General features: G+C 38.1%; 1 protein-coding gene across 1 annotated transcript in view; it reads right to left on the bottom strand.

The window, feature by feature from the left end:
* The window catches only part of kntc1 (kinetochore associated 1), a 53621-nt gene that overhangs the window by 13978 nt on the left and 15798 nt on the right, over positions 1 to 23845 (bottom strand). The window contains exons 17-43 of the mRNA XM_053674455.1: positions 22943 to 23109; positions 22422 to 22533; positions 21017 to 21160; positions 20530 to 20586; positions 20343 to 20414; positions 19788 to 19907; positions 19031 to 19174; positions 17419 to 17514; positions 16999 to 17102; positions 16759 to 16861; positions 16419 to 16553; positions 12973 to 13089; positions 12825 to 12897; positions 12610 to 12677; positions 12189 to 12523; positions 11236 to 11408; positions 11063 to 11160; positions 10825 to 10966; positions 10640 to 10696; positions 9869 to 10032; positions 9545 to 9649; positions 9164 to 9292; positions 8810 to 8926; positions 8561 to 8670; positions 7617 to 7851; positions 7391 to 7480; positions 332 to 500 (exon numbers count right to left, since the gene is read on the bottom strand). Of these exons, the coding sequence (XP_053530430.1) occupies positions 332 to 500; positions 7391 to 7480; positions 7617 to 7851; positions 8561 to 8670; positions 8810 to 8926; positions 9164 to 9292; positions 9545 to 9649; positions 9869 to 10032; positions 10640 to 10696; positions 10825 to 10966; positions 11063 to 11160; positions 11236 to 11408; positions 12189 to 12523; positions 12610 to 12677; positions 12825 to 12897; positions 12973 to 13089; positions 16419 to 16553; positions 16759 to 16861; positions 16999 to 17102; positions 17419 to 17514; positions 19031 to 19174; positions 19788 to 19907; positions 20343 to 20414; positions 20530 to 20586; positions 21017 to 21160; positions 22422 to 22533; positions 22943 to 23109 (3436 nt within the window). The remainder of the gene's footprint in view (positions 1 to 331; positions 501 to 7390; positions 7481 to 7616; positions 7852 to 8560; positions 8671 to 8809; positions 8927 to 9163; positions 9293 to 9544; positions 9650 to 9868; positions 10033 to 10639; positions 10697 to 10824; positions 10967 to 11062; positions 11161 to 11235; positions 11409 to 12188; positions 12524 to 12609; positions 12678 to 12824; positions 12898 to 12972; positions 13090 to 16418; positions 16554 to 16758; positions 16862 to 16998; positions 17103 to 17418; positions 17515 to 19030; positions 19175 to 19787; positions 19908 to 20342; positions 20415 to 20529; positions 20587 to 21016; positions 21161 to 22421; positions 22534 to 22942; positions 23110 to 23845) is intronic.

Below are 23845 nucleotides of genomic sequence, written 5' to 3'. Positions count from 1 at the left end.
ATCCAAAACATAAAAATAGACTGAAAAGAACCAAAAGGAAGTAGTAATTCTGACAAGACCCTCTTGATCTCCAGACCTGATTGTCAGAGTTAGAACAGCTGTATTACCAAGAATAGGGTGAACCAAGAAGCTGCTCAGAGGATATGAAAGAGTTTCTAAAGGCAAAGAGTGGGCATATCTTTTTGAACTTTTTAACCCTTTTTATTTAGAATTACAAGTGCATACAGTGTACCACAAGACCCACTGACTTTTCAGGTACTGCACAGCTTCAAATCTTAAATGTACCTCAATATCGAGATTCAAACCACCGAGAACAAACAATAATACTCACAAATAATCTTCCAGAAGCAGAGGCTAGTTTGGAGTAGAAGGTGGAAAGGCAAGCGAGTGTTGGCGAGAGGATTATACTCCAGAGAGTTCTCCAGAAGGTAGGTGCTCTCCACGTCAGTGGGAAGAGAAGTTCGCTTGTGGGACTTCAGATGCTGGAGCAATCCCATCATCTGTCGGTTATAGACACGGTGTCAAAAACAAGCTCGGATTTTCATTTAGAGCCTAGTGTCAAGTCTAGAATAAACGAGACTAACAAAAACTATAAAAAGGAGATTCAAGATGAACTGATCAGATTTTGTAATTGATCCAAATAGGGTCAAGGTCACAGCAAGGTCTAATGTCTGAAATAGTGCTTCTTCAATAGCTTAGTTCCTGTTTGAAGCATATTATAAGGATATTTCAGGTGTACAGATTTGGAACAGGAAGAACTAGACCTGATTTATAAACTCAAAAATTTCTGGGAAATGTATTTAGTCTGCAAAATCAGGAAATAAATAAATAAAATCAGCCCCAGCTGTACAGTGGTGCTTGAAAGTTTGTAAACCCTTTCGAAATTTCTATATACCTGCATAAATATGACTTAAACCATCATCAGGTTTTCACACAAGTCCGAAAAGTACACAGACAACCCAATTAAACAAACGAGACAAAAATATTATACTCGTTTATTTATTAAGAGTCTTCACGTGTCAGGTGTTTGCTGCAAACTGAGTTGTTCATCAGGGGTGTAGGCTCAAATTTAGCCTATTACCCAAAAACATTTAAAATTCAACTTAGAAGCCAATACTCACATCTACCTCTGAGACCAGTTGGAGATAGAAAAAATACACCAGCCGTGAGTGAGAAGAAGCAAGGGTCCAGCTTTATTGTTCCATTCCACCACACGAGATCCACACCGATGAGAATTCTCAAAAGTGATCCCCCTACCCTGAGCTTAAGCTCCCGTATTTATACTGTATTTACACACTAAATAACCAATATGTTTCAAGAAGACTATGATCTCACTACCAATAGGGTTAAAAAAAGAGCTCATTTACCTTACTCTTATGTTCCAGAAAAGGGCTATTTCACTTACACATAGAATTGAAACCAGGGGTTTTAATTTACACATAAAATCAGAACCCAGGCATTTCTAATAACCCAGAAAATAAAAACCCTGAGTTTCTAGTTACTCAGAGGATCAAAAACCAGAATTTTCAGCTACCTAGGGCAACAGAAACTTCGTTTTTCAGTTACCCAGAGGATAGAACGTGGACAAGACTAAACAACCTAGAGGGACCTTGGTCTTATCGTTATCTCGGGGGGGGGGGGGGGGGGGGGGGGGATGGTGTTAGCTTGACTCAGCCACCCTTATAAATGGCTCCTCATGGTTCTTTCTTAAAATTAAGGCCTTCCTTGCGAGCCAAGAACCCTCACCATTGGAGTCATGAGTAAGTTTACATTTTCCTGTATTTCTAGTTTATAATTTATTTTCATATTTGCACTATATTTCTTATTTTATATATATTTATACTACTTGAAAAGCGGTTTACTGTACTTCCAACTACTTAATATCATTACAGTTCTACTGTCCTGCATATCCTACTATTCTGTTTTTTTTATAGAGTTTCTCTATTACTATAAGATATTATTAAAGTTATTCATGTGTGTGTATGAGAAAGAGAGAGTGTGTGTGTATGTTGTGTCTACTTGCCCGCCCTTGACTGTACGAGTGTGCGTGTGTGTGTGTATTAGCCCTCCTCAGCTCAGCTCGTATACCTCTTTTTGACTTTTTTGACTATTACTGCTCTTAAAGATCTTTATAGTGTAATTCCAATGTGTCTAGGTGCCCGTCTTTTCTTCTTCTCCCCTTTGCTGGATGCTAGGTCTCCCTTATGTTTATTTTATGACATTTTTTATCCACAACAGGGGAAGGTTTGATTGAATGAGATTTTTCACCAAAAACAATCACAATCAGTATTCATAAATTCAACTGTAAATCAGATTTATTTATTTTTTTAAAACGTAAAGAAAAAGTTTAAAAAAAAACAAACACAATTACCTGGTTGAGCGGTAAAACGGTGGGGCTTTCATCTGCAGTCTGAATGGTTTTGAGGACCCTCTCAATTTGCTCATAGTTGTATGGACTCAGCTGCAGAAAACCACAAAAAGGCAGTGAGCACCTTATCTCATCATCTCCACCACCACACTAATCAGGTAAATACGTTTTTTGTTTTAGCTGTGTTTAGTTGCTTGTCTGTGACCTGCATGTTGTGACTGAGTCTGACCTTAGTGAGTGCTGTGTGCAGACTGACGACCAGGTCTGCAGTGGAGCTTAGTCGAGGAACAATTCGTAGGACGTGTTCCAATACATCCTCGTGCCCTACTTCTGCATCTTCGCCCCCTTCAGCCAGCCCTGAATCCCTGGCACTGACTTCATAGTGCTCATTATCTGCTTTCTCCTGCAGCAGCAGCGTGGTGATGTAGAGATTAAGCGCAGAGTCACTGTCCAGCCCGAACGTCCTGCAGAACACACAAACCAAAACTAATCTAGAATGTAGGAGCTCAGTGAGTAAAAGGTATACTATTGGGACCAGAAGGCTGTTGCTAAAATAGGCATTTAATAGAAGTGATTTAATGTCTTTTGGCTTCTTTTCGGGCAAATCCATGTTAATATTAATCCTACAAAACGTTGGCCAGGCTTTTCATTTCTAAAACATTGGCTTCAACAAGATTTAATAAAGTAGATTTTGGTTTGTTCATGAGCAGCTGAAGCGGGAAAAAGTTCAGGTTCATTTATTTTCATTGTACCAAGTTTTATCTTCAATATTGTGAATGCAATCTTCAGCCAGTGATGGTTGTCCCAAAATTTCCATTCAATTTGAACAGTAGACATGCCACAAAGCAGTTTTACAGAAATATAAATGTAGATTTAGATCCTCAATGAGCCAGAGTGACCGTAGCATGGATTATAAATTATTACTCATATTACTAAAATCAAACCATTTGATTTGTATGTTTTTTGTTTTTTTTTTTTTATAAAGTGTGTTACTAGGATGATCAGTATGAGTATATTGTGAATAAGACTCCTGGGATGAGCACAAGACACAGGTCTTTAGATTTCTGCTGTAGAACTGCTGTAGTAATCATATAGTAACCAGGAATGGCATACAGTTGATGTGTCTATATGGTCAACTGTCCAGAGAATATGTTAAATTGCAGGGTAACTCACCTACAGTAATCTTGTAAGATCTCGGCAGTCATGTTTCTGTTCTTTACAAGTACAGGAATCAGATTCCTCTTGCTCTCTGAACACTGTCTAAACACAGACTGAATGGAAACCTGGGAAAAGAATAAAGCAGGACATGGACATGGACATATTTTCATTCTTAGTAGCCAGATTAAAAAATAATAAAAATTAAAAAACAATTAGACACTGAGTTTGAAAACAAACCAAAAAAAAAAAAAAAAAAAAACTAACCCCAAATTTTCCAAGCTTAATACCCCACTCTGCATCTGTGATGACAGACAGGAAGTTCTTCTTCTCTTGCTGGTCATTATAAAGCAAGCAGAAATGGGCTCCAACCATTGCCACAGCCTGAGGAGGACAATTCAAACATCAAACAAAAAAAAATTGCAAGGTTCTGCAACAAAAGTTTTGTCCAGAATGTATATATAAAAATACACCATTTTGGAGTCTGAGAACATAGTGGAGAATATCTAGTCAACTTATACAAACTCATTATTAACTGCAACAGATCCCAGGTCCAAACCCTGGTGCAGTATAAAATGTGTCTTTAGGCCAACGGTTTGGACATAGAGGGAATTATCTTACCATGATTTTGTCATAGTTTTGCCAAGCATTAGTTATTATTTTCCACAGAATGTCCAGAACATCAGATTTGCCCAGAACTGTGCAAAGACCGATGGCCAGGTCACAGTCCACCACCCGCCAGTTCAGGACCTATAATACATAAGATAATGTTCATATTGAAAATAAAAAATAAATAAATAAATAAATAAATAAATAAATGTTTACATTTCTAAAATAGTCCATGGTCAAATTTCTCTAATTAAAAAGGGTTAACTGTTTTTGATGCATTTATTTAACCCCTTGGTTAAATAGATTATTTACTGAAGGATTGTTTTGACAGTTTAATCTTATTCCCAAACTGAATATTAATATTGTTTGAATATTAAGAATTCATATGCTCACCTTCTGTAATAAAGACACCACAACCATGTTGATAGAAGAGAGAGCAGTCTTCTCGATTGCCTCAAGAGTCTGCTTATCTCGTAATAACCGACTGTTGGCATGAAGCTGGGGGGGGGGGGGGGGGGGCTTTAATATATAGACTCAAAGCCTCATGAAGCAAATAATGTAGTCTCATTATTACGCTGATGAATTAGAAACATTGTAATGCAAGAGTCAATATTTATCCTGGGGGTATGAATGACCATTTTACACTCCCAAAAGAAAGCCTTTTCGAGTACGATAATTCACGTTTCAGTGAATTAGATTTAGAAAAGATCGCACCTTCCTGCTCAAACTGAGGTCCATGTTGTTGGAGACAAAGTGCTGTAAAATGCTGCCGTATGACTCCAGCAGCAGCCTTAGGGCCAGCTCTAGCTGACTGCACTCCTGCAGACTCTGCAGCATGGTGGCCACGGGGCCCAGCAATGGCCGAACGTAGTCGGTGTCTGCAAAACATTGAATCAGCGAACTGAAGGATATAAAAGGTGTGTGGAACTCTGCTGGAGGAAAACAGCCCAGGATAAGTTCCTGTTTTGTGTTCTCACCAAAGTGTAGGAACCAAAACTATTATGTGGAATAATGTAGTTGTGGTGTAAGTCTGTACAGGGTTTCACAGGTATTGTTGTTTTTTTTTTTTTATTATTGTTGCAGCCAAAAATGTTTGATTTTGCTGCATCTTTTGTGCACTTGCAGTTTCACCAATTTAAAAACAAAGTGCAAAATTGTTTTGCACAGACTCCCGTAGTGATGTTTGACCTTTTACTGAGACCTGTACTCATCTTCGATGCACATGAATCGAAGGAGGCTGTGATTTTGAAAAAAATGCAAGCTCCTCCCAATGTTATTGGAGAGTTTCCTCGATTTTGCAGTTAATTTCTGTGATGGTTGCAAAAATCGCTAAATCCTAGAGGGACTGATAAGTCAGTAAGTAAATCTTGTTTATATCTGAGAGGGAACAGCATGACTGGCTTCTAGTGACATACAGATGGGCAACATTTATAAAGCAATCTTAATAAAGAGAAAAGTTCATTTGGCATGAAATATATAAATCACCTTCCTGAAGAGCACAAAACGACAAGCACGAGCAGCCCAGGGGATAAAACGGTGAATCTAGAAAGCAACAAAAAACAGAAATGACAATATTTCAGTCTGTATACAATAATCCACAATAGTTTAGTCATACGTATTTGTACAACTGAGATCGGCATTGATTTTATACAGAGGCGGCGTGCAGGTACCCGCGAGAGGCAGGAGATTGGCAGTGATTTTATACTGCACTGGGAGCACTGAGACCGGGTCCAGCACGATGCAGTCCTCGTTAAACATGTCCTGAACACTGGTCTCTATGTAGGCGTCGTCCTCCCCACTCGGTACCGCATCCTTTAGGTAGAGTCCAAAATAAAGTGCGTGCTAAAGAACAGATTAATAAACATACAGACATAAAACACAAACATGTGGTAGAAGCCAGAACTGTACCTTTACAACAAAACCGTAGTCGTCGATCTGACACTGACGGTACACCTCAGCGGCATCTCTGGTGCTTTTGCACAGTTCCACACAGTCGAGCAGCAGATCTACAGAAGAATATGAAAACATTTCTACATGATTGATAAAAATGCATTTTTGAGTAAAAATGAAGGTATAGGTACCGGCATGGCAGATGGTGATGGCCTGACAGGCCAGTTTGTGGATGAGAGCTGGGAGGTTTACTCTTTCGGGCAGCACCATGGGGACATTGTCCTCCAGCATCTGACAGAGACGCCGTGCTGTGCTGAAAAGCACTCGACCTGTGCTCGAGTTGGGATGGTGCTGGTAGAGTTCACTGAAAAAAGGGAGGCGGCGGGGGAGGGGGGGTGTAGCTGTTAAAACTTCTTAATCTTCCGGGTCACTTAAGTCAAAGGCAAGTGGACATGTACATGACTACACATTTATGCAAGAAGCTACAACACGGTTTCAAAAGATTCCATGGTTTATATAATATTCTTGAGGAATTATGTATACAGGCTACAAGCCCTTCAAAGAGCTCACTTGATAAACAAACCTTACGTTAACAATTTTGGAACAGTCCTTCATGGGACGGGCTGACAAAGGCTGCATTCCTCATTTAAATAATAATAAAAAAAAAAAAAAGGCACTTTCATACTTTTCATTGGCCGGAAATACGGCGATGAAAAAAGGAAAACAAACGTTTCCTGATGCGACAAAATAAAATATTATACAAATATATTTTTTTAAAAACATTTGTATAATCACATCCAGCGTTTATTTTCGTTTTTGTTCAACTATACTGAATGATGATTTCGTGCAAGTTTACAGAGCTACTGCAAAATGTTGTTCACATCAAGCAGGTTGATTCAGTCAAATAGAAATGGAGTTTGGGCCGACCGTTAACTCTTGGTTTATTACTAATGAATTGCAGCCAGGTTCGTTCAAACGGACTGTTGCGAAAACACCAGGTCTCACTGTTAATACCTGAGGATTTTGGCTTCTAAAAAACACTGGAACAGACGATTCCATCCAGCGTTCTATTACCATCCATTATAGAGTTCGAGTGCTTCTTCCTCGAATGATGTCGTGTGTTCTCGTATGCTAAGCTGCTGACTGAACTGCCTCTCACTGCGATCTTCATACTCCTCGTATGTCTCCTCCTGTGCATGCTAGGAATTTTTTTTTTTGCATTTATTTATACTGAAAAGTCCCTTTTGATTGAATGAGATTTTTCACCAAAAACAATCACAATCAGTATTCATAAATTCAACTGTAAATCAGATTTATTTATTTTTTTAAAACGTAAAGAAAAAGTTTAAAAAAAACAAACACAATTACCTGGTTGAGCGGTAAAACGGTGGGGCTTTCATCTGCAGTCTGAATGGTTTTGAGGACCCTCTCAATTTGCTCATAGTTGTATGGACTCAGCTGCAGAAAACCACAAAAAGGCAGTGAGCACCTTATCTCATCATCTCCACCACCACACTAATCAGGTAAATACGTTTTTTGTTTTAGCTGTGTTTAGTTGCTTGTCTGTGACCTGCATGTTGTGACTGAGTCTGACCTTAGTGAGTGCTGTGTGCAGACTGACGACCAGGTCTGCAGTGGAGCTTAGTCGAGGAACAATTCGTAGGACGTGTTCCAATACATCCTCGTGCCCTACTTCTGCATCTTCGCCCCCTTCAGCCAGCCCTGAATCCCTGGCACTGACTTCATAGTGCTCATTATCTGCTTTCTCCTGCAGCAGCAGCGTGGTGATGTAGAGATTAAGCGCAGAGTCACTGTCCAGCCCGAACGTCCTGCAGAACACACAAACCAAAACTAATCTAGAATGTAGGAGCTCAGTGAGTAAAAGGTATACTATTGGGACCAGAAGGCTGTTGCTAAAATAGGCATTTAATAGAAGTGATTTAATGTCTTTTGGCTTCTTTTCGGGCAAATCCATGTTAATATTAATCCTACAAAACGTTGGCCAGGCTTTTCATTTCTAAAACATTGGCTTCAACAAGATTTAATAAAGTAGATTTTGGTTTGTTCATGAGCAGCTGAAGCGGGAAAAAGTTCAGGTTCATTTATTTTCATTGTACCAAGTTTTATCTTCAATATTGTGAATGCAATCTTCAGCCAGTGATGGTTGTCCCAAAATTTCCATTCAATTTGAACAGTAGACATGCCACAAAGCAGTTTTACAGAAATATAAATGTAGATTTAGATCCTCAATGAGCCAGAGTGACCGTAGCATGGATTATAAATTATTACTCATATTACTAAAATCAAACCATTTGATTTGTATGTTTTTTGTTTTTTTTTTTTTATAAAGTGTGTTACTAGGATGATCAGTATGAGTATATTGTGAATAAGACTCCTGGGATGAGCACAAGACACAGGTCTTTAGATTTCTGCTGTAGAACTGCTGTAGTAATCATATAGTAACCAGGAATGGCATACAGTTGATGTGTCTATATGGTCAACTGTCCAGAGAATATGTTAAATTGCAGGGTAACTCACCTACAGTAATCTTGTAAGATCTCGGCAGTCATGTTTCTGTTCTTTACAAGTACAGGAATCAGATTCCTCTTGCTCTCTGAACACTGTCTAAACACAGACTGAATGGAAACCTGGGAAAAGAATAAAGCAGGACATGGACATGGACATATTTTCATTCTTAGTAGCCAGATTAAAAAATAATAAAAATTAAAAAACAATTAGACACTGAGTTTGAAAACAAACCAAAAAAAAAAAAAAAAAAAAACTAACCCCAAATTTTCCAAGCTTAATACCCCACTCTGCATCTGTGATGACAGACAGGAAGTTCTTCTTCTCTTGCTGGTCATTATAAAGCAAGCAGAAATGGGCTCCAACCATTGCCACAGCCTGAGGAGGACAATTCAAACATCAAACAAAAAAAAATTGCAAGGTTCTGCAACAAAAGTTTTGTCCAGAATGTATATATAAAAATACACCATTTTGGAGTCTGAGAACATAGTGGAGAATATCTAGTCAACTTATACAAACTCATTATTAACTGCAACAGATCCCAGGTCCAAACCCTGGTGCAGTATAAAATGTGTCTTTAGGCCAACGGTTTGGACATAGAGGGAATTATCTTACCATGATTTTGTCATAGTTTTGCCAAGCATTAGTTATTATTTTCCACAGAATGTCCAGAACATCAGATTTGCCCAGAACTGTGCAAAGACCGATGGCCAGGTCACAGTCCACCACCCGCCAGTTCAGGACCTATAATACATAAGATAATGTTCATATTGAAAATAAAAAATAAATAAATAAATAAATAAATAAATAAATGTTTACATTTCTAAAATAGTCCATGGTCAAATTTCTCTAATTAAAAAGGGTTAACTGTTTTTGATGCATTTATTTAACCCCTTGGTTAAATAGATTATTTACTGAAGGATTGTTTTGACAGTTTAATCTTATTCCCAAACTGAATATTAATATTGTTTGAATATTAAGAATTCATATGCTCACCTTCTGTAATAAAGACACCACAACCATGTTGATAGAAGAGAGAGCAGTCTTCTCGATTGCCTCAAGAGTCTGCTTATCTCGTAATAACCGACTGTTGGCATGAAGCTGGGGGGGGGGGGGGGGGGGGGGCTTTAATATATAGACTCAAAGCCTCATGAAGCAAATAATGTAGTCTCATTATTACGCTGATGAATTAGAAACATTGTAATGCAAGAGTCAATATTTATCCTGGGGGTATGAATGACCATTTTACACTCCCAAAAGAAAGCCTTTTCGAGTACGATAATTCACGTTTCAGTGAATTAGATTTAGAAAAGATCGCACCTTCCTGCTCAAACTGAGGTCCATGTTGTTGGAGACAAAGTGCTGTAAAATGCTGCCGTATGACTCCAGCAGCAGCCTTAGGGCCAGCTCTAGCTGACTGCACTCCTGCAGACTCTGCAGCATGGTGGCCACGGGGCCCAGCAATGGCCGAACGTAGTCGGTGTCTGCAAAACATTGAATCAGCGAACTGAAGGATATAAAAGGTGTGTGGAACTCTGCTGGAGGAAAACAGCCCAGGATAAGTTCCTGTTTTGTGTTCTCACCAAAGTGTAGGAACCAAAACTATTATGTGGAATAATGTAGTTGTGGTGTAAGTCTGTACAGGGTTTCACAGGTATTGTTGTTTTTTTTTTTTTATTATTGTTGCAGCCAAAAATGTTTGATTTTGCTGCATCTTTTGTGCACTTGCAGTTTCACCAATTTAAAAACAAAGTGCAAAATTGTTTTGCACAGACTCCCGTAGTGATGTTTGACCTTTTACTGAGACCTGTACTCATCTTCGATGCACATGAATCGAAGGAGGCTGTGATTTTGAAAAAAATGCAAGCTCCTCCCAATGTTATTGGAGAGTTTCCTCGATTTTGCAGTTAATTTCTGTGATGGTTGCAAAAATCGCTAAATCCTAGAGGGACTGATAAGTCAGTAAGTAAATCTTGTTTATATCTGAGAGGGAACAGCATGACTGGCTTCTAGTGACATACAGATGGGCAACATTTATAAAGCAATCTTAATAAAGAGAAAAGTTCATTTGGCATGAAATATATAAATCACCTTCCTGAAGAGCACAAAACGACAAGCACGAGCAGCCCAGGGGATAAAACGGTGAATCTAGAAAGCAACAAAAAACAGAAATGACAATATTTCAGTCTGTATACAATAATCCACAATAGTTTAGTCATACGTATTTGTACAACTGAGATCGGCATTGATTTTATACAGAGGCGGCGTGCAGGTACCCGCGAGAGGCAGGAGATTGGCAGTGATTTTATACTGCACTGGGAGCACTGAGACCGGGTCCAGCACGATGCAGTCCTCGTTAAACATGTCCTGAACACTGGTCTCTATGTAGGCGTCGTCCTCCCCACTCGGTACCGCATCCTTTAGGTAGAGTCCAAAATAAAGTGCGTGCTAAAGAACAGATTAATAAACATACAGACATAAAACACAAACATGTGGTAGAAGCCAGAACTGTACCTTTACAACAAAACCGTAGTCGTCGATCTGACACTGACGGTACACCTCAGCGGCATCTCTGGTGCTTTTGCACAGTTCCACACAGTCGAGCAGCAGATCTACAGAAGAATATGAAAACATTTCTACATGATTGATAAAAATGCATTTTTGAGTAAAAATGAAGGTATAGGTACCGGCATGGCAGATGGTGATGGCCTGACAGGCCAGTTTGTGGATGAGAGCTGGGAGGTTTACTCTTTCGGGCAGCACCATGGGGACATTGTCCTCCAGCATCTGACAGAGACGCCGTGCTGTGCTGAAAAGCACTCGACCTGTGCTCGAGTTGGGATGGTGCTGGTAGAGTTCACTGAAAAAAGGGAGGCGGCGGGGGAGGGGGGGTGTAGCTGTTAAAACTTCTTAATCTTCCGGGTCACTTAAGTCAAAGGCAAGTGGACATGTACATGACTACACATTTATGCAAGAAGCTACAACACGGTTTCAAAAGATTCCATGGTTTATATAATATTCTTGAGGAATTATGTATACAGGCTACAAGCCCTTCAAAGAGCTCACTTGATAAACAAACCTTACGTTAACAATTTTGGAACAGTCCTTCATGGGACGGGCTGACAAAGGCTGCATTCCTCATTTAAATAATAATAAAAAAAAAAAAAAAGGCACTTTCATACTTTTCATTGGCCGGAAATACGGCGATGAAAAAAGGAAAACAAACGTTTCCTGATGCGACAAAATAAAATATTATACAAATATATTTTTTTAAAAACATTTGTATAATCACATCCAGCGTTTATTTTCGTTTTTGTTCAACTATACTGAATGATGATTTCGTGCATCGTGGCTCAGTTTACCAGTTCACAGCTACAAAAAATGTATTTATAAAAAATAATTTTATTTTTTTTTTAAAAACCCCAAAATGCACATATTTGTTCACATCAAGCAGCCAAGTTGATTCAGAATCAAATAGAAATGGAGTTTATTTGGAAGTGGGCCGACTCCGTTAACTCTTGGTAAGATTACTGTGCTCGTACCCGTACTAATGAATTGCACCGTGGGGGAAAAACACACCAGGTTCCGTTCAAACGGACTAAACGTTGCGAAAACACCTGTAGTGTCTCACTGTTAATACCTGAGGATTTTAAGGGCTTTCTCTACATTCCCAGCTTCTAAAGCTCGATCTGCCAGGTCTGCCCACAGCTCCTGCTCAGTCCTCTCAAGGTGTCGGGCCAGACGATGAAGTCCAGCCTCAGTGGACAGCGTTCTAGTTTTACCATCAGGGTCATTAACCACTGCTGCTTTGGCCTTGGTCTCTGGCTCTTTAGAGTTCGATTTGTCCGGGTGCTTCTTCCTCGAATGATGCCACGCTCGTGTGTTCTCGTATGCGGTGATAAGCTGCTGACTGAACTGCCTCCTCACTGCTGGATCTTCATACTCCTCGGGGGTCAAGAAGATGTCAAAGTCCTCCTGAGGTGCATGCATAAGGAATTTTTTTTTTTTGCATTCATATTTCAAATACTGAAAAGTCAAATCTACTTGAGATGATGAAGTACCTGCAAGTGAGCAATGGCTGTGAACATTTTCAAGTTGTTTTCACAATCCATTCTCTTCAAGGCATCGTCTGTGAGAAAGTTAAAAAAAAATGGCTTTGAACATATTAACGTGTATCAAGTGAATTTAAAGAGGTTATAAGTAATTTCTTTATTAGTACATTTATAATATAAAAAAACAAAAACAACTATGCCCTAGTCCTGGAGAGAACCATCACCTCTCTGAATGCGCTGCAGATACTTCAGTGCATCTACCATCGTCTGGGCGACCTGCATCTGTAGTTTCCTAAGCTGCAAAGGAAAAGCAGCTTTAACTAAACTGCACAAAAATAACTACAAGCCTTGTACAAGCCAATCAGATACAACCTCAGTGAACGGCTCCTTGTATTGCAGTTGGAGTCTTGCCCAGCACGCCAGTCGTTCAATTACGAGTTCTGCCTCAGCAGGTGGCAGCTTTTTCAGCCCGGATATACACCTGTCCGTCTGCAAATATAAGAAGACTTGCGTATTAAAAAATCTTCCTAGATATATACGATTGACCGATACGGATTTTTTTTTTAACCGATACCGAGAATCTGCATATTTATGCGCCCGATATCCGATATTCAGAACTGATATTTATTTACTGTTTTACTTCCATTTTTGACACAATGACCACTGGGCTGAACAAACTGTTTTATTTAGAACAATTTTATCAATTTCACTTCCTCCTCACATACAAAATAAAACAACTCTTATTTATACACCAATAAAATAGTGGGGTCTGAAAGAGTGCAAAAAATAAAAAATAAAGTGCACTGTTACTAAAGTGTCTTTTTTTTTATTTAAATAAAAGCTTTGATGAGGTACGTAAACAAGTAAAACAAATAAAAAGCACATAAAAAATTGTTCTAACAAATCTAAAAATAAAAAATAAAAACACCACATGCAGTGCTGCAATGGTGGTCCAGCACACAAAACCCCCACAAGACGGCGCTGTCTATCAGTGGATCCGATATTATAAAACCAATACGATTACGAAAAAAATGCTTAAATATCAGGGGAAATATCGGTAGAACCAATTAAATCAGTCGATCTCTACAGCGCCCTCCACTAATATTGGCACTCTTGGTAAATATGAACAAAGAACGCTGTAAAAATTTGCCTTTATAGTTTAGCCTTTTGATCTTTCATAAAATAAATTCACAAAAACACTCAGCTTTTGTTCACCCCATAATGTTGGGTTTCATTTCTAATCTGATGCAGGCCTGAATTGGCTAATCGGGAGCACCGGGAGAGCCGGGAGAATTCCCAGTGGGCCGGTCTGTTTTTTGGGCCGCGAGGGCCGGTGTTGTCATGGCACTGGGTTGAAATATAGATAATGTTCCTAGGCTGACTGCACCATTTTACCACAGCCCCACTCTTTTTATTTATTATTTTACCGCAGCCAACTCAAAGAGTGAAGCCTGCAGTTTAATGATGATGTAATTATCTTTTGACTCCCCCGACAGTGGCACCTTGCTAAAAAAGAAACATAACTTCTAAACTTCAGTGGTGCTTGTTGTTGATGTTTATAAATGGATAATAGAAAGCCCAAAGGCAGCATTGAAAAAGGCAAGATTTAAAAAAAAAAAAAAGAAAGCTCTTCAAACTGACGCGGCCAAATGTACAAAACTGAGCAGTTTTTCCACCAGCACACCAAATCAGGACGATGAGATGACTGGTAAGCTAACGTTAAGATAGTTAGGAGCTTTGCAAGATGCCAGCAGACATGCAAAACAACATTGTCTGCAAACCACCATTCATGTTTATGTATCAAACTTTTTTCTCGTAGCTCTTCAGAAGCAGCAGCCTCCATTGCTCATTGAGTGAATATAAGAATTAGAAGAATTAATATTAATGAAGAGTATGGTGTAGGCTACACCTTCTCAATAAAAAATGCCCTGAGATAATGAATGATACCAAATGATTCAGCACTACTTTAGTGAAACTGACTAGACTTGATCAGAAAGCTTTTTAAAAAGGGGAGATTTGTGGAGAGAAATATGACAATTTGTAAAATTTGATTTAGTGTCAGAAGCAGAGCAAGGCCCCAGTTGTAGGCCTATGCAGGAGAATGATGCCCTCACTGTGGAAGACACAGGTTAACCACAGGTTGTACCACAGTGTGTGAATAAGTAAACATGATCACATTAGTTACAATAAGCCTATAACAACTTTCCAAGTGTTAATGACCCATTATGTTTTTTATCAAAGGATAGTAGCCTAAATATACAAAGCCCATGATTGAAAGGGAATAGGATAAAAGTCATATGAAATAAGCTGGCATATTTTACCATTTGGATATTTTAGTAGTTTAAATTAAAATGTGCTTTCCATGTCAAATATTTTAAAGCTTACAGAATGCTTTTTATTGTGATTAAGGTGCACTCGAGTCTAGGGATACAGAAGGAAGTGTGAAAGGGAGAGCAGAGTCTACTCAGGGACGATAACAGAGGCAACAATTCAGCTGCAGAACCCAGAACCACAAGGAACAAGGCAGATGAAGATGATTCTGTTGATAGTTTTGATCACTTTGCTCGACCTCAGTCACAAGATGTACATTTTTTTCTTATCATCCTCAACAAATGCCAAATGATCCTATACCAAGGGTTTTCAATAGCCAAGATGGAACAAACTGCAAGTGGCTGACTTACTGTGAAAAAAAATCTCTGTACTGTTCTGTTCTGTTTGGCATTTGCACCTTTGGTAAGTGATGGCCCTTTCATAAAGGGAGGCATGAAAGACTGGAAACGCATTCACCAAAGGATTGAAATTCTCATGTCTTTGGACAATGACACTGTGATAATCAAACTTGCAGAAACCAGTGTATTGCTCAGGCATTTATTAATGTTGGCCATGTTTCCTTGAAGCTACATTTATGCAGAGGAAAAAGAGATGAAGCCAATATTAGAAAGTTATACTGTGAAAAGAATTCTTGCAGAGAACAGTGCAATACATTTTTTAAAAAAGTTTTCTTCTTTATTTGTGTTTAAGGATTGGAATTCTGAACAATTTTGTACAGTATATATATACAGATATTGCAGAAAAGGACATTGTGATGTTTTAAAGAATAGTGTTGGAGATTTACCCTTTAACTAATATTCTCATATTTGTGTTGAAGTTGTAAAGCAGCCGTTTCCTTACCGTATGCAAAGGATAAAGTTATGATGGTGTCATTAGAAAGTGCAATACACTTTATTTTATTCTTCATTATTTAATTTTATTGCAATACATTTTATTTTGTTTGTATTTATTTGATATTTTTTCATTTTAACGTTTAGATATTTATTAACACTGTTTTTTTTTTTATTTTTTACAGAAAATAGATTCTGATACTTTTAAACATTATATTGTGTTGTTGTAAAGAATACTGTTGTTAAATAAATCTTTACTGTGAAGCAACACTTAGATTACTGTATTTGCACTGAATTGAAAATGATGACTTTTTTAAAAAATACAATGAATTACAAGGCTGTAGAGAACAGTGCACTATTGCAGACTTTTATACTGAGGTTTTAATTACATTATTTTTAAATAGTCAGTTGTGAACTAAAGTGGGCTGGTCTAAGGCATGAAACTCCAGGGCTGATAATGAGTCCCACTTCGGCCCTGCTCTGATGATAAACAAGTATACAACACTTTTAGAATTTGAAGCTTTTGGTCTCTGAACACGTTTGCTTGGATGCATCTAGGATGATTCCAGGCATTATAATAATAATATTTTTTAAAATCCACACAAAGCCTGCTGTGTGTGCTGATAATCGCACAAGAAAATGTGCTGATAAATGTACCTCATTCTTTTCCAAAAGCTGAATGCAGTAGATGTAGTAGATTTCAGACGAGTTGAGCTTATAGGTTTCAGCGAGTTTAAGTGAATCTTCCAGTGAAGTAGCCAAGTCCTGTTTCAGAATATGTCTTACAAGCATCTGCTCAAACACACACACACACACACTTACACTTTAAGTACAGGCAGCAGTGATTAGTATAATGCTTGGTTGATGATTCTACACTTGTACATTACGTGGATTGTACCAGAGTATTAAATGTCTGTAATCATATAAAACAGGGTGTTAACATGTACACACATTGTATACTGGTGGTGGAAAAAAATAAACAAAAAAACCAACTAACCATCGTCTCTCTGGAGTTAGAGAGTGTCAAGTTGCGAATTCCATAACATCTCAGAAGTTTCTTCATCTCCATTAAACGATAACTCTCTTTCAAAAGCTCCTGTCTGGAACAGTAAAGAGAAATAAATGCAACAACAGTAAGTCCCACACATTAAAAAAAAAAAAAAAAAAACATATCTGCATTGTAAATCTGTATATTCTCAGCTTCCATATTAGTGTATAAGCATTTTGTGTTAGGTACTTGGGGTGCTCTTTTTCCAGATGCTGTTGAACAAGCTTCTCTATTGTATGATTCCAGGGAACCACAGCCTTGTACATGATTGCGAGGACGGCGTCCATCACCAGCTGAATGACACAGAAGGACAAGATGCAGCACACAGCTATATTTGCTTTACTGATGTTTACAGTCAATCAAATATAATTGGTCTCGTTCAAGCTCACTCATCATTCATCATTTAAACCACAATACTATTAACATGCCGGGTGATTACACATAATCACCTAATCACATAAGTGTCGGCATATAAATAAAGTCTTTGGGGGGGGCAAAATATATTAAGTCATTAGAAAGGAAGGAAGGAAATTTGATACGTTTCAGCGATTTGAGGTTTTTCCGCTTACGACAATAAGGCTCTCATATGGTTTTAAGAGCTGTGCTTACATTTGTGTCAGTCATACAGTGAACCAGAGCCACTGCTTTGGCCTCCCACTCGGTGAACAGAGATGTGATCATAGAACTGCAGCAATCCAGCAAGTCCTGAAAACGGCACAACAAATGGTTCAGCTTGAAAAAGGAAGGGAAAAGTCTTTTATCTATAGTCCTAACTAATTACTAGGGCTGCACGATTATGGCCAAACTGATAATGATAATGATTTTAACATTTAAATAAACAGACCGCTGCTTTCACCTCCATGTTGTGCTACATTCCTGCTAATGTGTAAATCTTTGCAGCAAATTTTTATTTTAACATTTAAATAAACAGACCGCTGCTTTCACCTCCATGTTGTGCTACATTCCGGCTAATGTGTAAATCTTTGCAACAAATTATGTGCAAATCTTTGCATCAAATTAGACTGATCCTTAAAGTGCATCATCTCATAGAAGCAAAATATCAATAAAATTGTACCCAAAATATAGGATAAGTAAAAATGCCATCAACTAAATGAAAATATGTATCAAATATAACAATATGGAACTAAATGAAAACAATTCAGGCCTATGCAGAAAAGGCAATAACTGTTTACAGGAGGAGAGACGCAAGACAATTTCTTTTAGGAGATTACAAAAATTTAGGAGCACAGTTGAAGTTTAGTGTTTTTTTTTTGTTTGTTTTTTTAAAGAGATGGTGGCATTAATGTGCCACAATATAACACACAAGTAGGCATGAGAAAACTTGAGCTTTTCAATTATGACAGAATCTAGGAATATAGTGCGTGATCAATAAAAGATGGCGGTTATGGGATTTCTTGAGAGAAGCAGGTGATGTTCAGTGTTACTCGTCATCATAATGGCTTCTCTGCTTTGTTCGGTTGACTGAGGTGAAGAAAAGCAGTGTGAAAGTAACTGTTGCTCGGTGTAGATGCATTTTGGACTTCCTGTAGTTTTTATTTCGATTGTATTACACAACTCCGAACAGGTCACTCGCACCGGTATGAATAAATATTTATTCACAGTCGCACAAAGTACAATGGTCACATTGTAGAGCCCCGAATTTATCTGCAAAGTTTTTTCCCGTTCGGCGTGATGTTTAATGTCCCCGACAACCTCTGTAGTGCCATTTAGCATCGTGCAAGCTAGTGTCATGATTTCCCCTCGCGCAAGTGCTGGAGTTCGCAGAGAAACTGGCAGCTCGAGTGCTAAAATGCTATCTCCTTTTCTGCAGTTTTGGCACTATATTGAACTGTAAACATCAATATTGCAGTCGATCATGTTAATTTAATCATGGGCAGTCAAAATTGTAATCACGATCAATATCCGATTAATTGTGCAGCCCTACTAATTACTCTCAGAGTGCACCTGCCTTTATTAACCTTCACATTTGAACTACCTCAATTAACGAAAAGGTACAAAAATCAGACAATTTGAGCAGCTTCCACTTTCCTCACACAGCACACTGCTGCAGTATTTTGTGGTTTCAAAAGCTAATTTCTTAAAAAAATAAATATATGGAACTTTTTTTTTAAAGGGGGATAGCAGCTGGAAGAAAGAATGTGTATATACCCGATACTACTGCACTGTAAGAAGGAAGTATGAGGAAAGAGAATAAAAGGACCTTTATATAGTCTAACAGGATGCAATCGAGGTCCAGTCTGTGCTCCAGAGCGTAAGGTCTCACGCTGCTCTCAACAACACCTGCAATCAGCTCCGGTGCGAGAACTTTATCCAGCATCAGAAACGCCATGCTACGCGTACTGCCCTACAAAACAAACACAAATCATCTCCCTTTCCCATCTCCTTGGCTTAATGCTGTTGACTTACAGAAGTGAGTCATTTATACAACGAACAGTAGAGGATTAAGGGCCTTGCTCAAGGGCCCAGCATTTGAACTCATGACCTTCCAAGAACCTACCTAAAATATCAGCGTCCTGTTTAAACTGCACAGACATGCTCACATGGAAAACTAGACAATATCCAGTAAACAAATAAACGCACAACACACTCAATTTTAGTGCACAAGTTCCCAAAAATGATCCTGGAATAGGCATTATCCTGTACGTTTTAACAAAAAATAGAAAAAGAAAAAAGAGAGAAGGTTAGTTAGCCGATTAGTTTAATCAGGTGTGTAGGGAACAGGGAAAACACTCAAATCTCTACGACAGTGGGTACTCAAGGACCAGGTTTGGGAACCTGTGGTTTAGTAGGTAAAATAAAAAATATAATGAATAAATGTAAACAAAAAAAAAAAACATAATAACAATAATAATAACAATAATAATAATAATAATAATAATAATAATAATAATAATAATGTATTACTACAGTGTAAGCTTCTGAGTGAAAAAGTTGGTACCAATACATCGCTCACGTACCATCTCGAAGTCAGACAGTGAGAGACAGCAGTTATATTTGATGTAGAGGTCACAGAGTTGGCGTAGATTTGCCACCAATGAGTTCAGATGCTCCACCTCCTCTGGGTTACAGTCCTCAACCTGTAAAGTACAAATTCCAACCAATCACGTGCACGGTGTTATAAAAAGAAATGGGTGGAGGTCACCACTGCTCTACGCATTAACGTCTCCAGACTGGTTCGTCTTTGCCTGTGGACATCATCTCATGCTGGTTTTAATGTTTTTTGTTTGAAAAAACTCATCCTCTCTCTATACTACTCGTCATAAGCATTTTTTTCTTTGAATAATTCTGTTCTAATATCTTTAAACTTTAATAATTATTTTTTAAAACCCTTTAGACTTTTTTTTTTTTTAAACCGATTCGATTTCTATTCAAATTTTTACAGAGTCATTCTTTTCCAACTGACATCTTTTTTTCTGGGCTCACAGAATCATGTACTATCAAATCAACTCCAAGCTCACACGTTAAGCTTTTAACGACAGTGTAAAATAATTTTAAAAATAGACAAACCGCACCAGATTTGTGGACATCCAGAAGGACGGCAGGCCGAGTTCAGCGAGCATCAGTCCGTTCTGAGGCCAGTCGTTCTGAAAGAAGAGAAATAACAATCTGAAAACAGGATATATATCGGAGATACAAAATAGAACGTCTTGCAGAGTTCAAATAAAGAACTTATTAGAAACGCTAATTAATAATTCACACCTTCTCTGTTAACTCAAGGTCTCTTGTCCGCTGCTCCAACCATTTAGCCAGGACTCTCTGTGTAAACACAAAAGATGATCAAACGTTTTTCATGATTATCGCAATAAGCATAAAGTATTTGTGATTGTACGCTATAGTTTCAGAGTTCTAGCCTTGAAAAACTTATCCGGAAAAGATTTTTTAAAATATTTTTCAATTTTTAAAATCAGTGACGATCATTAAAAAAAAAATAACAAAAAAAAAAACATGCTATTGGAGAGGGAGAAAAATTGTTTCTGAATTTGCATACTTTTCCAGGAAATGAACACAGGACAAAGTTCCTTCTCAACTCTAGGTCTGAATCATTTCTTACCTTATAAAATCTGCCACATGAATACATTTTTTTTTTTTTTTTTTTTTAATGCAGGCATGTAGCTGCAGATACTGCATACAGTATGACATTGACATTGCAGGCTGTCATGATTAACATCGTACCGTCATATCATACCTGTCCTTTAGGCAACACTCTCCACATAAAGGGCACCACCACACCCTTTAACCAGATACAGAGCTCCTGAGACGGGACGTCTGACGGGATGGAGCTCAACAACGCCTGCATGGATTTCTCATTAAACTCGCTCACAAACTCAGCCTGAAAAGATCGAATTAAGTCAATTATCAAAGATTCACATTGTCTTTACTTGACTTAAAAACTCAAATACACAGTGCTAGTTATGGATATAGCAACTGATTTGGTCGTATCCTTTAAAACAAATCAGAACAAAAATTTGCATAAAAATATGCAAAGTCTGGCTTCTTTTTTTTTTTAAAATAAAATCCCATTTGAGCAAAAAAATAAATAAATAAAAAAATAGAACAGGCTAGAACACTACTCTATGCAATTACAAAAACACAGCAATTACTTTTACTTGTTTGTCCAAAACTCTTCCAAAAGAATCTTTTTTGCTATAAACTGAATTTTCAGCACAAGCAGATGTCGGTCTCTGTTATTTAGATAAAAAAAAATATTAGAGGTCGACTGATTGATCGGTTTTGTAGATTAATCGGTACTGATAACCCGACTGCTGGAACTATCGGTTATCGGCACAATATCACGCCGATAGATTTTCCAGGTTGCGGCTGATGCTGAGAAGGATCCGCTGTCATCATATACTACGAGAGCAGCCTCTAGAGGCCAAGTAAAAACTGTCACTGAATAATTTTGTTGTGTTATTTGAAATGTTCTTTTGATTCATTTTGGAGGTCTCTATTTTTATTCGTTATTTAGAGTGCTACTTTTTGGTTCAGTTTGGACATACATCTTTTATTTACATTTTTATTTAACATTTATTAATAGTTCATTCATATATATTAATATTTACCTTATTTAAAGAAGTACAGTACATTTTCATGGTAGAGTCAGTACTGTTTATTTTTGTAATAAAGTTCAGAAATATTTTATATTGAGAGTTTGTTTTTGGTTCACTAATTGGTTAGCGGCAGGTTCAGCCCAACCACGTTACTGGTATCGGTAAAATCCACTATCACTTGACCTCTAAAATACACGTCATCACTAGTGAAGTAAATTCCAAAACTGCCATTCATAAAACCCAAAAAACATTTATTTTATATGCCTGAATTGCCTGAAATATGACAAAATATTTCTGCAATTATTACACTATATTCCACTGACCTACTAAAACAAGCATGTGACCTCATTTTGTCATGCTGTATGCAACAGAACAACTGGAGAAAAACTCTTTTTACTGAACTTAAACAGCAAACGAGGCTCATCATACTCTGCTAGCCTTCCAAATCCTCCTCCTTTTGTCTGAAAATTTTCAGTGGCTAAAATTTTCAGCGTATACTTAGTTGACAGTAACATACATGTCTAAGGTTGTGTGTAGATGTACCTCGTGTCGGAACCACAGGTACTGCGCCCTGCTGAGGTTCCCCTCTCTTAGAAGTGCGAGTATCTTTTTCAGGTAATCTCTGCTGTTCAGGAACTCGATCCAGGACACACCACTAAAAATGGTGAGGGAGACAATTTCATTAACGCACTTAATATGGATTAGGGATGGGAAAAAATTATCATATAATACTTGACATCTTGTCACAACATTTTCTTTCGCCATAGTGGAGCCATAAGATCAACAAAATTGAATGAGACTGACTAATTGTAAGCAACATTACTCCAAACATCATGTTCGACGTCCATCACCAAGCATGTCTTGGCTGACTAGATCTGGGGTGAAAGTGGAAAGCTGTGCAAAACTGACGTTTTATTTCAGGCACAAGCTTGGAAGATGCTTTAAATTAGTATACAAATCAGTACAAACTTAAAACTTTTTTGAGTCTTGACATTTAGGACGGCGTTTTAATTTGGAAAATTTCTCCCAGCCCATGCACGCAAGGCCTGGTTAATAAAACATACTTAAATTTGTCTGAACCGTAGAGGCCGCAGAAGGTGGCGAGTTTGGCCAGAGCTGACTGGATGTGGGATGATGGGAAGCGACTGCCAGCGTAGTTCAACATCTCCTCAGCTGTAGTGAGTGTGGGCCAGAAAGCATTGAGGCAGTATTGTACCACGTACTGCTCATCCTGGTTGGGGACAAAAGAGGGTGTATTACACGTCCAACTGTTGCACCTGAATGAATGAGCTTCAAGAATTATACCATTAGTACTATAGCATACTTTTCTTTTTCTTTGCCTTTTAGCAGGTACTGAAACTTATCCAACAAATGGATGTGTTATAATTTTGGCATGAGCCTAATTATAACAATTCCACTTGATGCTTTAGTCTGTAGATGTCACATTTCAATAATGCTTTTTTTTTTTTTTTTTTTTACTATAAATCATTTTGAAAACTACAGATTTTCCTAAACTTAAGTATCTCTTTTGCATGCATCTCAACCAGAGGCATTTAAAAAAAAAGTCTTGATTCATTAAAAGTGAGAAAAAATAAAATTACATTTAAACCAGAGGTGCCAAACAAGGGCCCGCGGGCCAAAGTTGGCCCGTGGTGTCTTTTGATTAGGCCCACCATGCCATATATGAGAAGAGGGAAAGTGTCAAAAGAGAATGAATTAAACTGGGAGAATATGGCAGATATTACACCTGATGGAGTCCCGGCAATGGTAGGGAGGAAATGTGGCCTTGATACCTTGGCGTCTCAAAGTCAGTGAATGTGGGAGGAAAGTGGTAAAGTACTACTGTATTTTACATCAAGTAGAGCTGTGTGTCAAATCCATCAGGCTTGTGGATGTGATGCATGACTTTGTGTTGTTTGCTCAACCCTTCACCATCAGTGTGGACACAGTCAGAGATGATCTTCAGA

This window comes from Ictalurus punctatus, chromosome 22, assembly GCF_001660625.3.
Source record: "Ictalurus punctatus breed USDA103 chromosome 22, Coco_2.0, whole genome shotgun sequence".
NCBI lineage: Eukaryota > Metazoa > Chordata > Actinopteri > Siluriformes > Ictaluridae > Ictalurus > Ictalurus punctatus.
Note: the sequence above shows the minus strand (reverse complement) of the source record. Positions and strands in the feature narration are given on the sequence as shown.